General features: G+C 43.2%; 1 protein-coding gene across 1 annotated transcript in view; it reads left to right on the top strand.

The window, feature by feature from the left end:
* Window positions 1-6,464: 6,464 nt before the first annotated feature.
* Window positions 6,465-13,745, top strand: part of AADAT (aminoadipate aminotransferase) — a 94,657-nt gene continuing 87,376 nt past the window's right edge. The window contains exons 1-5 of the mRNA XM_079990100.1: window positions 6,465-7,032; window positions 10,903-10,975; window positions 11,313-11,418; window positions 11,942-12,110; window positions 12,569-12,701. Coding sequence (XP_079846226.1) covers window positions 11,352-11,418; window positions 11,942-12,110; window positions 12,569-12,701 — 369 coding nt within the window. The 5' untranslated portion in view covers window positions 6,465-7,032; window positions 10,903-10,975; window positions 11,313-11,351. The remainder of the gene's footprint in view (window positions 7,033-10,902; window positions 10,976-11,312; window positions 11,419-11,941; window positions 12,111-12,568; window positions 12,702-13,745) is intronic.

Below are 13,745 nucleotides of genomic sequence, written 5' to 3'. Positions count from 1 at the left end.
CCTGCACTCTCTGGAACTCCTCTCTCTACAGCAGAGCTTTCCAAACTTTTCATGTTGGCGACACGCTTTTTAAACATGCATCATTTCACGACACAGTTAATTCTGGTTTCACTAGCAAACCGGAGGTTAAACTAACACCTTTCCAGCATTTGTGCAACACACCTACACACTGCAGCCGACAGACTAACGTGTCGTGACACACGGTTTGGAAAGCTCTGCTCTACAGACTTCCTTCCTTCCAAATCCCTACTCCCATGGTGCCTGTTCCCACCCAACTTCTCAAATTCTCACAAAAGCCCCATGTGGCTTAGGAGGTTATCTTTTTGGGCAAGGTGCAAGTGGCAATGTGTAGCTTTAAAGGGGTGGGCACAGATCTACATAAAATTAACCTATGCTGATTTATTCATATACAGTGGTACCTCAGAATACAAACACCTCAGGTTACAAATACTTCGGGTTACAGGCTCCACTAACCCAGAAGTAGTACCTCAGGTTAAGAACTTTACCTCATGATGAGAACAGAAATCGTGCAGTGGCGGTGCGGCGGCAGTGGGAGGCTCCAATAGCTAAAGTGGTATCTCAGGTTAAGAACGGTTTCAGGTTAAGAACGGACCTCCAGAACAAATTAAGTTCGTAACCAGAGGTACCACTGTAGATTAACATGTTAAAAGAATTTAAATAGAAGTGCATTTCACCATAGTGAAGGTATTGGAATCTTTGACCCTCCAGGTGTTACCCTCCAACTACAACTCCCATCATCCTTGGCCATTGGGCATGCTTGCTAGGGCTGATGGGAGATGCAGTTCAGCAACATCTGGAGAGCCAAAGGTTCCTCACCCTTCCCATTGTGGCTAAGAAATACTGTGTCCAGGTGACTTGAGCATCTGCTATCCAGGTGCTAAATGTGAACTAGGAACTGCAGGCATCTTCCTGTGGTTTTTAGCCTTTAAAACTGGTGTGGACTGGATAGTCCTTCAGATAAGACTCCCATAATACAAGTATTGAACTTTGGGAGATTCAGCACACACAAAAGGAAGCATTTCTTCACACGGTACATAAACTATGGAATTTGCTACTGCAAGTTGTTGTGACGGCCACCAACTTGGACAACTTTAGGAAGATTATACAACCACATGGAGGATAAGTATATAATGGCTAGCGTTGTTAGAAAAATCTTTGTTGTTTTTAAAATATATGTTTCTGTTGTGAGACGTGGGATCAGGCAGAGCCAATGGAAGAAATTTACCGAACCATATTTCATTATGAAATTCTATTTATATCTACTTACTGATTATCAACAACCTAAGCCACAATCTGTTTTGCTTCGAACTATTCCAGTACTGAAAGATTGGCCTCACATATTACGGTTTGCATAGTATTCCTAGATCACCAACAAAATAAATCCAAATTGACAGGCCGGTAGGTTTGTAGGACAGTATTTATCTCTAGGTTGTCAGGAAAAGTAATTTCATTTCTTATGATTCATTTCATTTATATTTTAGTGTATTAGCTGGATACATTATTGATCTTTGCTCCATCCAATTTTGGCTTCACCATAAAGACAAAAGTCTTTTCTGGCTCATTGTCTAATAGGAATGCTGCTGATAACTAGAGTTTACAGAGCCTGAAGTAAAAGATAGCAATTATAGTGAACCTAAAATGGATCTCTCGAATGGGGGTTGGGGGAAGCAGTGCTTATATATTTGGAAGAAAATGGTGAAACTCAATATTATGACTTAAAGCTCCTGGCCCTTACTTTTGGCACAAACCTTTGCAACTGGATATTTTCTTTTCCTGATACAGTCAAAGTTGACTACATTTGATATAAAATGTCAAATATGACTGAACCAGTCATGCAAGGGAAATGCTCATCACCTCTGTAGTAATGCTGTGAAGGTTTCAGCCGCATCACGAAGACTGGAGGTGAAATGAAAAGTGGACAAGCAGCAGCAATTCCATTTGCAATCTCAAAACTAAGAGAGACAATTGATTATCCTGGCATTTCCTGAAAGTTCGCAGCTCATGGCAATAATCCAAAGAAACATGTGTCCTTTGCTTCTCTAAACAGAATCCTGTATGCAAAAACACGGAGAATTTCAGAAACCAGTTTGTGGTATTTATTTACTTTATAATAATAATAAATGTAATTTATATTTATGTTTCTATTCCATCTTTACCCCAGGGATATCAAAGTGACATACATAGTTCTCTCTCCCCACCATTTGATCCTCACAACAACCCTGGGAGGTTGCAAGATCATGGCGCAAAGTCTCCAAGTCAGCTTCATGGCCAAAGGGGGATTTGAATCCCAGGAACCCAAGTCCTAGTCCAGAACTATAACCACTATACCACACTGCCTGTCACGTTGCATAATGGGGGAAGTCCCACTGGGTGCACAGAAGCCCTTGAGCATGCCAAAAGTTAGTGTCTGGATTGTGACCCATCGGCTCTACAAGCTAGAACAGTGTTTTGCTTTTCACTCCAAAAAATATAACTCTGTTCTATCCACTAACCATTCTCTAGGAATCACCTCCCAAAGCCTTTGCCATGACAAACTGATCAGTTAAAACACAAATTAGAGAGAAGCAAACTGAATAATCATTACCAAATGCTGCTGCCTTTTCAGCTTGCTGCAAGTTTTTGAGTGGTTTGTTATATTTATTATTATTTAATATATTTGTATACTGCTTAAAACAAAACAACAAATGCAACATATATATATATATATATATATATATATATATATATATATCAATCAACTGATGGCTCCTCCTGGGTGGGTGGAATCATTTATATGAAAAACTAGTGCGTCACATTACCCGAAAATTACTAAATTTGTTTCCCTGACAAATTCAATGGGTGATAAGTTCAGTTGGCCTTCAAAAATCACTTTAAAACCCTTCCAATTTGTGCTAAATTTTAGTTACCATGGTTGCAAAAGTGATCCCATGCACATTTAATTGGAACATAAGAACAACTTGCGGGATCAGGCCAACCAGATGCTCATTTGAAACTCACAAGCAGAACCTGAATGCAAGAGCACTCTGCCTTTCTGGGATGCCCAGGAATTGGTATTTCAGGTGCCTATCACCTCTAATAGGTAAAGGTAAAGGGACCGCTGACCAGTCGTGGCCGACTCTGGGGTGGCGGCGCTCATCTCGCTTTATTGGCAGAGGGAGCCGGTGTACAGCTTCCGGGTCACGTGGCCAGCATGACTAAGCCGCTTCTGGTGAACCAGAGCAGCGCACGGAAACACCGTTTACCTTCCTGCCGGAGCGGTACCTATTTATCTACTTGCACTTTGATGTGCTTTCTAACTGCTAGGTTGGCAAGAGCTGGGACTGAGCAACGGGAGCTCACCCCGTCACAGGGATCTTTTGCACAATATAGGACTCGAACCCATGACCCTGAGATTAAGCATCTCATGCTCAACCGACTTAAGCAACTTTCCTAGTAGGTTTAGGTAACCGTATCTAGTGGGCTTAATCATCTACAAAGCTGATAAAGTTATTTTAAGTGTTATACTTAATCATAGACCAAGTTGCATTTTAGCAAAGGCTCTTTCCAAGAGCCCAGAGAGTTGCAACCCCCTGTTGAAATTAGGCTTGGAAGATGCCATCTTTAGTCAAGAGGAGGCTTGTTTTCAAGCCTAATCATAGGGTGGGACCGTCTCTCCTCATATGAACTGACCCAGACCCCGCAATCCTCATCTGAGGCTCTGCTTCATAGGCCTCCTCCATGAGAGGTCCAGAGGGTGGCAACATGAGAACAGGTGTTTTCTACAGTGCTTCCCATTTGTGGGATGCTTTCCCAGGGAGGTTCGTCTGGTGCCTTCATTATACATCTTTAACTGCCAGGCAACAACATTCCTCTCTAACCAGCCTTTGGCTGATTGATATTCTACAGCATTTTAAATGTGTGAGGGGGTTTTTTGTTTCGATTTGGTTTTGTCCTTACTCTTTATTTTCTTCTTTTATCCTGTATTTTTATCATGTGAACTGCCCTGAGATCTTCAGATGAAGGGCAGTATATAAATTGAATAAATGAATTTGTGATTCACTGCATTTATATCCTACCTTTTTCTCCAAGGAGCTGAGGGTAGTGTACATGGCTCTCCTCCTCACTGAAACCCCACTGCAACAACGTGTTTAGGCTGAGAGGCAGTGACTGGCCCATAGATGTCAACCTTCCCTTTTTTTGCGGGAAATTCCCTTATTCCAGTGCCGTTTTCCGCTGCTATCCTGGATTGTTAGATATCCTGTAGACTGTCCCCGGGACAGGTGAGGCTGCTGATCCCTTATTTTCAAATCTGAAAGTTGACAGCCATGGACTGACTCAAGATCATCCAGTGAGGTTCAAGGCTGAGTAGGGTTTTGAACCCTGGTCTCCCAGGTCCTAGTCGTATTTCAGGGAGAGTGGAAAGTTGCAGCATCATGTGGTGCCCAGCAACAGTTCTGCTGGTTTGCAAATGAGCCCATGGACCCAAAAAGAGTGGCAACCCTGCTTTATATTGATTTTGTATTGAGTGTTGGTCTGTACTTCCAAATGAGCTGACTCAAACATTTAAAATCGAGCACTTATATTTAAAATCAAGCATTTATATAATAATCACTCAGATGGTATCATAGTTCATGGGATTTTATTTTATTTTATTTTAAAAACCTAGCTCGGAAATCGAGCAAGCATTTCTATGAGGCATGTATGAAGGCTAAGCATTTATGCATTCTGAAAACAAGTAGCAGACATCTATCAAGAAAATAACTGGAGGTAGTTAATGGAAATGCCTGAGATATTTTTTCTCTTCCTGGGAAATATCAATAAAATCATTGCTTTTTTAAAAAATGATTATAAGTTAACATACTATCTTTCAGGGCTGCAAAAAATATTATGTGTCAGGTGTACAAAAATAGTAAAATGTACTCGGATTATTTATTTAATTAACCTTCCTTGCCATGGATAAAGTGATTAAAGGAAGTTTAGTACGCACTCAGAACCGAGATAAAATAGCAGCCCTTTATTGTTTCCTTGAAGAAATAGGACAGATTACTGAATTTCAGAATGGAAAAATATTTTCATTATTGCAAATGGGCCATGATGTACAAAATCTATGGAAATTTAGTACAACACGTCTAAATTTAAAAAAAAAAAAAAATAGCGTCATTAGACCTTCAAGTCACAGGACCACTCGCTGTGCTCTTGCACACACCTCAAAAGGCGAAAACAGCTTTTCGCAGGTGCCTCTCATATGCTGTGCTTCACAGCAGAACTTCTAAAAGAGAACCCAATGAACAGCTAAAGATGACCATACACATGTTTCTCCTATTAAAGAACACCAGCTGGGTGCTGAGCGTTGCCTAGCACACGGCTCCGATACTGAATAAATGCTTAGTAGCACCAGCAGTCACATGACTCCAGGACTCTCTTGACTTTATAATGCTATAACACTTGTTCTCTTAGCATCTATCACTTCCTTGCTGATGTCAAAAGAAGCCTTACATATGCACACATTTGTGAAGGCAATCTAACAATATCACATTCTATATACTCTGTATTTAGTTATTTCGCTAACTGCTAATGGCTCCTGACTGGAGTTAACCCTTCCAATGAAATTCAGCCTGGTAATAGCTCAGGCGGGACTCATTCCTTCCCATTTCACAAACTGCCTGCAGTGAAGCAATTACTATCAAATGGAATAAGCTGACACAATTCTGCTTGGAACTTGTCTTTTTACACACACACACACACACACACACACACACACACACACACACACACTTTTCCAAACTAAGGTGCATAGGCGACATCTAGCGGTCAAAGGGAACAAATAATTAGACCACAAATGGACCGTCAGACACGATGCAACATTGCATTACTTATTTTAAGGTTAAGCAAGAGTGCAAAAACAGAGCATAGCAAGGCAACCTGAAATCTCCTGCAGAATTAGGTCACATACTATATGCCTTTAAAAGAACAGAAACGAAAACCGTTTTCGTATCACAGGACTTGACTGAGAGCCTGCTGGCACAGCACTGAAATTAAATCCTAAAAACTGCCTTGGGTAAAGTCTTGGCACATAATCCCTTTGAAAATTGGCAATTTTCTTTTCTCTCCCCCCCCCCCCATCACTTTGGAACAAAAACTGAGGTGATAAAAATGCTTAATTCAAGTGAACACACATAAATACATATGGTAGGAATGCCAACTTTTTAACCTTTCATGCTCCACTCATTCTAAATGTTGAAACATTTAATAGCTTTCCCTTTGGGTTTTAGAGTGATCAACTAACTGGATATCTGCTTTAAAGCGTACAGGTATTTTTTTAAATGTATAAGGGAATTTAATAAAATAAAACACATTGCAAGCACCTTATAAAATGTATACTTTGACAAAAATTACACTATCTGTTCCCGGGAAGCCAATAACGCTTATCTAGGCTGTTTGGGGACTGGGTGTGGTTCGACACTGGGTGGGTGCACATGCTCAACAGCATACGAGTAGCATACACCTTTTATTTTGGGCCCGGGTGTGCTTTAGCAACAGTGAGAGAAAGGTAGCACTCTGCACATGCTCAACAGCATGCCGGCGCACATTGATTCTTGCTAGTGAGCTTTAAGCAGCCGAAAGGAAAACTTTCCTTTTCCTGGTCCAGATCCAACTCTGCTGTTAATGTTCGGTGTGTTTTTTAGCGTGGTGTTAAATTTTAATTGGAAAGTATACAGAATGTGTGTGGTTTTTTTAATGAAGTCAAAGGGAGGAGCGGCTTCCTTCCCACCCACCCGCATTATTTGAGTTGGGGATATGGTGACGCTTCTTCGCGCCCATCTCAAGGTCGGCTCTCTTGGAAGCGAGCTTGCGCGCGTGCATGCCCAGAAGGGGAGCCAGGGACAAGGCTAGACAAGCGGCTCCTCGGCGGTGCAGGCCGCAGTTGGCGACGGAGAGGCGGGCACCCAAAAGACCGGCGGCGGCGGCGCGGCGGCTCCTTCATCAGGCGCGCCAGGGCCCGGTTGGCAGCGGCGAGCATTGGCGGCGAAGGTTAGTATGGCGCCGGGCCGGGCGACTCGGCCGCGCTCCGCCGCTGCGCTTTGCCGGAGCTCCAGCTCTCCCTGGCGGCTGCACAATCGCGGAGCTGGCAGCCCCTCTCGGGCCGAGCAGCAGCAGCGGCAGCACATTGGAGAGCGAGGTCGGCGAGCGGACGCCCCTTGCGCGTCACGCAGACCCCAGACTTGCTGGATCCCCAGACGCTTTGCAGCAGCGGCTGTTGACGTTGCTGCTGCTGCTGCTGAACTAGCGCGGGGAAGCAAGCCAGCGCTGACGTTTCAACCTCTCCGCCGCCGCCTGTCAAGCTGCTGTTTACCCCGTGTGGGAATGCGACGGCGTGCGCTCTGCGCATGTTCAGGGACGCTCTTTGGACCATGCTTTCCGGAAGGGGACCATGCCGCTGAGTCGGCACAGAGGAAATGGTTAGAATGCGAAAGGAATGGGCAGGCGCGCAAAGGGAAAGTGGGGCACGTCAAGGGTCCTGGTTGTCTGCAGAAGGTCTCTTCTTAATAGCAGAGCATGCTTCTTCAGATAAAAAGGATCAGATAGCAGCTAATACCTAAAGGCCCTCTTTGAGAGACTATAGAGCAGTGGTTCCCAACCTTTTTTTGGCCATGCCCCACCTAGGTAAAGGTAAAGGTAAAGGGACCCCTGACCACTAGGTCCAGTCGTGGCCGACTCTGGGGTTGCGGTGCTCATCTTGCTTTATTGGCAGAGGGAGCCGGCATACAGTTTCCGGGTCATGTGGCCAGCATGACTAAGCCACTTCTGGCAAACCAGAACAGCGCATGGAAACGCCGTTTACCTTCCCACTGGAGCGGTACCTATTTATCTACTTGCACTTTGACGTGCTTTCAAACTGCTAGGGTGGCAGGAGCAGGGACCGAGCAACGGGAGCTCACCCTGTCGCGGGGATTTGAACCGCCGACCATCTGATCGGCAAGTCCTAGGCTCTGTGGTTTAACCAACGGCACCACCCGCTTCCCTTATGCCCCACCTAAGCATCTCTAAAATCTGCTGCCCTGCACCTGTGACATATAATACTTATTATTTTAAAAAAGCAAACTCCTGTTCACATGGAGGAAGCCTAGAAGACCATTAACTTGGTCCAAATGTTATCGAATTGCCCCCCTTAAAAATAAAATTGCCCCCCTGGGAGGAACCACGGCTCTAGAAAGTGCAAGGTGGAACAGAGTCCTGCTGGAATGTTTTCTGCCCTCAAAATCCAAACTTATAGCCAAGCAGTCCTGTGTGCCCCACAGTCATATTTACAGAGGCTTCCTGAAGTCTTTCTGTCAGCTCTGCTTGCCCATCACAGGTGCAGATGCTACAGCAAGTCACAAACATCAGTATGACGAACAGGTACCATTCTTCACAATACCTGGCTACATAGGCATATTGGAGTCCTGTATGCCTGCCAGTAACCTGTATTTATGCTGCTCTTGGAGCCTTCCGGACAGGTGTTTATTGTGGGGTGGTGCCCCTCATTCTGGTGTATCGTTTTCAGACACCACATAATGTTGACATAAAAATGGCAGCCTATATTTTTCCTTCACTTAATCCAGATTTACCTTTTCTGGAAAAGCCCACTACCTTTGAAAAAGAAGAAGCAGCTATTGCTAACACCCCATTTGCAATGGTAAGCCTCTGCCTGGAAGCATTCCTGGTCTCTCCACACATATCCACTACTACAGGGGTCAAAGAATCGCAGTCTAAAATGGGTGTACCTGGGGGTTGGTTAGGTTGGCCCCCACCAAGGATGTTAAAATTGCACCTCTCTACTCTGGCTCAATCACAGCAGCCCTGTGTGGCCCCCTCCCCAGTCAGATGGCGTTACTAGCTCTTTGCCAAGGTTGCAAAGGAGCCTAGGTACACCTGTGGTCTAAGCTACCAAAATTTCAGTTCCGCAGCTGCACTGAAGGAATACTTTGGAAGGACGTCCTCACTATACATGCACCAGGTTTAAACTTCTAGGAAACAAGAAGCTGCATTCCTTCAAACTGATCAGTAGATTTCCAGTACTCAACTACTTGGAACAGTGGTTTTGTCAAGTGTCAGTATCAGTCTTGTGAATACATTCCCTTTCTCTCTTGCTTGTTCTGTGTGAACACAGTTGTTGTTTTTCCCATGCCAGCTTCCTACACAAACCTATTTGTCAACACTAAATAGGAAGGATGCAAAATTAGATAATACAGTCCTTCTGTATGGTAAGAAGTCTTGGATTATTGTGGGCGGAGGTGGGGATACTCTCTTTGCAGCAGGGAAATCGTTGCTATATGGAAGATCATTTGCTGCTGCAGTGAATAATGAAATGAGGATTTTAATTTCCGCCCCTCAACATAAATACGTAGAATAATTTTTATGTACAAAGGGAAAATGTTCAGCAAGGAGATGGAGCATAAAGAACTACTTCCATAAAATTGTTTGCAATTTGTAAAGCAGATAGTAGAACATAACTGTGTTTTCTCAGCTGATACAGACTTATTTTCTATGAATTCAATAAAAGAGACCGCTCAGCATCCAAGCACTTTTGAATCTTTTGATTCTCTCAGCACATGCATGCACACGGATTCATTGTTACATTTTAACTAAATGGATCCTGGTTTATTTTTACAATAGGGAAGCTTCAGACATTAGGTTAAGTATTTTTTTCTAGAATATGTGGCTGTGTTGAAGGTAGAAAGCTAGGAAGTTGGGAGGGGAAATCAGTTTGGCTGCAGTTCTGTGCATACCTGGAACTTACTCCCATTGAACTTTGTAGGACAGACTTCTGAGTAGACAGGCATAACACTGTTTGAAAACATTTTGAAAGACTGTTTTCTGTTGTTCTTTCTCGAGACAGGATCTTTTCTTCCAGTCTGATGTGCTGAGGCATCCCATGACTGCTTGCAGTGTGGATATATACAGCTAAAGAAACAAAGGCGGGTTCTTGTAAAGATTGCACAGTTGTCATGCCTCTAAGTCTGTTTTATCTTTGTTTCTGCCTAGAAGTAACGGGGGAAATGAAGGTCGCAGTTATCCCTCAACTGCTTTCAGATGGATAAAATAGAAAGAAGCAGAACATGCAGTTTCTATCACCTGTCCTCTACCTTCTCAATTCACTGATAAAACTCTGATTTACTTACTTTAAAGCGGGCCTGAATTGTGCCTTAACTGAGATCTGGTTCATGTAAGAGACCTGAGCATGCACAAATTCAAAGCCAATTACTTCTGACTTTGTGGAAAAGCTTCCATTTAATTACAGCCGGATCAATTCTCAGTGTTTGATGAAGCGAACAGACAAAAATATCAGTCGCGTGTTGAAAAATTGATCTAACCGTAAGAGAAAAGCAATTGGACAATGACTCTGTTGCACAGCCAATTAAAGTGTAGTTTGACTTTTCTGTGTGCTGATAGCCAATTTGGGGGTTGTGTGGCTCATCTTTAAGACACTGACCGAGTAGTGGTGTTTGTAGAACTGATTAGACATTTGAGGAATTAACCATAGAAAGAGGAGAAAATATCATACTAATCAGTGCAATACTACCAAGTAATATGCCGCCTTATTTATCCCTCATGCGGAAGGAAACTTTGATATTGAAAATAGGCCCATTGGTTTACCAGAAATTCAGGGGATTTGAGAGATCTGTCGTCTTAGCGTAGCTTCAGGTGTTTGGGGGCAGGAAATGGGAGAGTCATAGATGCATCATGTAGGTTCAACTTTGGACCTTCTAAACAAGCATGAGAAAGGAAGGCAAAACCCTTGCTTTTTAAGAACGTACAAATTAGCCACTCTTAAACCAACCTTTCTTTTGTGTAGTATTGTTAACTGATTTTTGCTAATTTTATCTAACACTGCTTTACTCTCATGTGTTTCCAATGCAGCTGAGCACAAAGGGCAAGATCCAGCTCACGTCAAGCACCTTTAAGACACATCTACTTCAGTTGGAGTGTTTTGGTATGTTTATGCTATGACAGCTAACTCTTTCTCTTATCAGTACGAACCACATAGTGGCATGAGAATATTTAGGAATTTTGAATAAACAGAACTAAGCTAAAGATCTATTACTTGTATGGCTTCCCCCTTTTTCTTTCGTAGTCAGCCAAACCTCAATAAGCAAAGCTAATCAGATCAGCTTATACAGAAATAATGCATTACATTTCAATGTCCCACTGGCAAAACTAGTGCCATAGATTTTGTCAGTGCTCTTTTAGAGTGTTTATAGTGATGTTTTTAAATAGCATAATAAAAGAACTGTTTCTTTTTATTGCTTTTTATTTTAACCATTGTCCAGTTTATCTGGAGGCCAAGTCCGGTGCTTGACGATTTAGGCATGAATTACTCACGATTCATTACTGCAGTCAGTGCTGCAAGAACAGCATCTCCGATAAGGCTCCTCAGTAAGTACATATTTTGTCATGAACCAGAACCTCTGATTTTCCTCAGGTTGTTCATATGATTTTGTGGTAGGTAGCCCTATAGGTGTAGAAAGCAAGAGCCCAGCTGAGTTGACCTCCTTGCCACTTTATGTGGGCAGCATATAAATGAGCTCACTAAGCTATCAGCCTATGTGGTTTGACACCACAGGTATGCAGAGCAATAACAGAAGGGCCAGCTCTCTTTTCTGAATTGTTCCCCCACCCACCACTAGGGAGAGGTCATGGCTCATTCACACACTTCATATGCAGAAGGCCCCGGCTTTCTACTAATGTTTGTAGAGGTTTCTTTTAGATTTTCATGAGCTTCTTGGTTATACAGTTTTTCCATTTTTCTGCATTTTACTTTTGTTACCTGCCCAGACAGCTTGGGATAGAGTATGTAGGAAATCTAAATAAATAAAATGAGGAGGGGGTTAAAAGGAAGTATCTGAAGATACAGGATCTTAAGTTTCATTCTTCTCTTTTTGCTTTTCTTTTACTTTAGCTGAATTGATGCAGAGGTCTCCTCCATCACTGATTTCTCTGGCTGGAGGGGCACCAAACCCCAATACTTTCCCCTTCAAAACTGCCAGCATTACCATTGGAGATGGAACAACGGTTGAAATTGGGGAAGACTTGATGAAGAGAGCTCTCCAGTATTCAGCCTCTGCGGGGTATTTTACAGATTTCGTGGATCCAAGTAGTGTTTTTGAAATAGCAAGAGGAGGGTTGCAAATGAATGCTGGCCAGAGAGGCACAGTCTCCCATTCTCCTTTGTGCAAGTGCACAGAGTACCACCACAGGAACCCTCTTCCCTGTTGCTGGTGGAAATTTATACGAGTAGCAAGGGAACAGGGAAGTGGCAACTCTATGGGTAGGCCTTGGATAGGGTGCCCCTTGCATCTGAAACACCACCATAAGATCAGGCTGTAAGACAGTGGTGGCTAACATTTCTGGCCAGGCAGCTGCATCCATTCTTGTTCTCCCTCTCCCAATTGCTTGAGGCAAAAATATTTTCAACCAAGATCTAAAGTTAGATCAATAAAGGATGAGAATCTTGAAAGGGGACATGTAATACATTATTATGAGGAGCTTATTGATGCAACGATTTGAAAGAGAAATGTTTGCTTAGCATTCCAGAGCTATTATCCTGGCTGAAGGATTTGCAGAAGAATCTTCACAACCCTCCAACTGCTGAGTATCAGCCTGAAAAGGGGAAAATGGAGTTGTGTGTCACCACCGGCAGTCAAGAAGGGTTGAGTAAAGTAAGACAAAAGCAATATATGTTGAAGGTTATGATAATTATTCCCTGTTTTCCTCAATGCGGTGCATTGTTACCTTGCATTGCAAAGATTCAGCTACTGGCTGGTAGAAAAAAAAACACATTAATATTAACATACTATCTTAGGATCCATACAGATGTACTTTTAATATGGTGTCAGCATAGTTCTTACCTCCTAAACGGTTAACTCAGCTTTACCTGAATTCTTATCTTCTAAGGATTCCTTTGCCAACTGAGGTTGCAGTCCTAACTCCATTTACTGGGGGCAAGCCCTGGTGAATTCAACAGGACTTAATTCTGAGTAGGCATGCTTAGGATCGCACTGTGGGAAGTCTGCCATGCCACTTCTCCAGAGCTCTAGCTGAAGAAAATTAGATACATCTGACAATGGCAACCTGCATGTTTTCACAAGCAGGACAAATAGGAGCTTTGGTGTGCGTGACTTGCATCTGGAAAATAGCACCGAGGGAAGTTTAAGTTCCCCTCTCCAGCACCATGACCCTGTTCCAGTTTTTGTCTGCTCCCTCCCTCCCTCCAGATCACGGGTCTCCTTCATCTCCTCTAATTTGGTCCTTGTGATTTGTTAACATTAGTGATTTTAATAGAGATTTTATTATTTTTCTCATTGGGTTTTTTTTAGTGGGGGAGGGGTAAGCCATCTTGAACTTCTTTGAAAATTAGGCAAGGCTCCATTTTCAGAAATCCTAAAGGCAAGGGAAGAAGAACCAAAAGCAGCCAAACTGCCACATCTTTTGCTGGCAATAGTTCCCCTTCAGCTCAGTATCAGCCTGTCTGTTTAATCCAAGCTGCTCTGTTCTCAGGGCTGGCCCTACCATGAGGCAGCATGAGGGTGGCGCTTCAGGTGGAAAATATTGAAGGGCAGCAAGCCCTGTGTTGTGTGCATGTGCTGTGCAACTTGTCCTGCAGCCACTTAACTAAGCCACTGCCTTGGGGTGCACTGGAGGATGTTGAAATAAGTTTCAGTGGTCTGCTGAGCTTTTGAACCTCAAATGGGATTGGGAGGAGG

Source organism: Podarcis cretensis (genome assembly GCF_951804945.1).
Source record: "Podarcis cretensis genome assembly, chromosome: 9".
Lineage (NCBI taxonomy): Eukaryota > Metazoa > Chordata > Lepidosauria > Squamata > Lacertidae > Podarcis > Podarcis cretensis.
The sequence above is the reverse complement of the archived record's forward strand: the minus strand, read 5'-3'. Positions and strand labels throughout refer to the sequence as shown.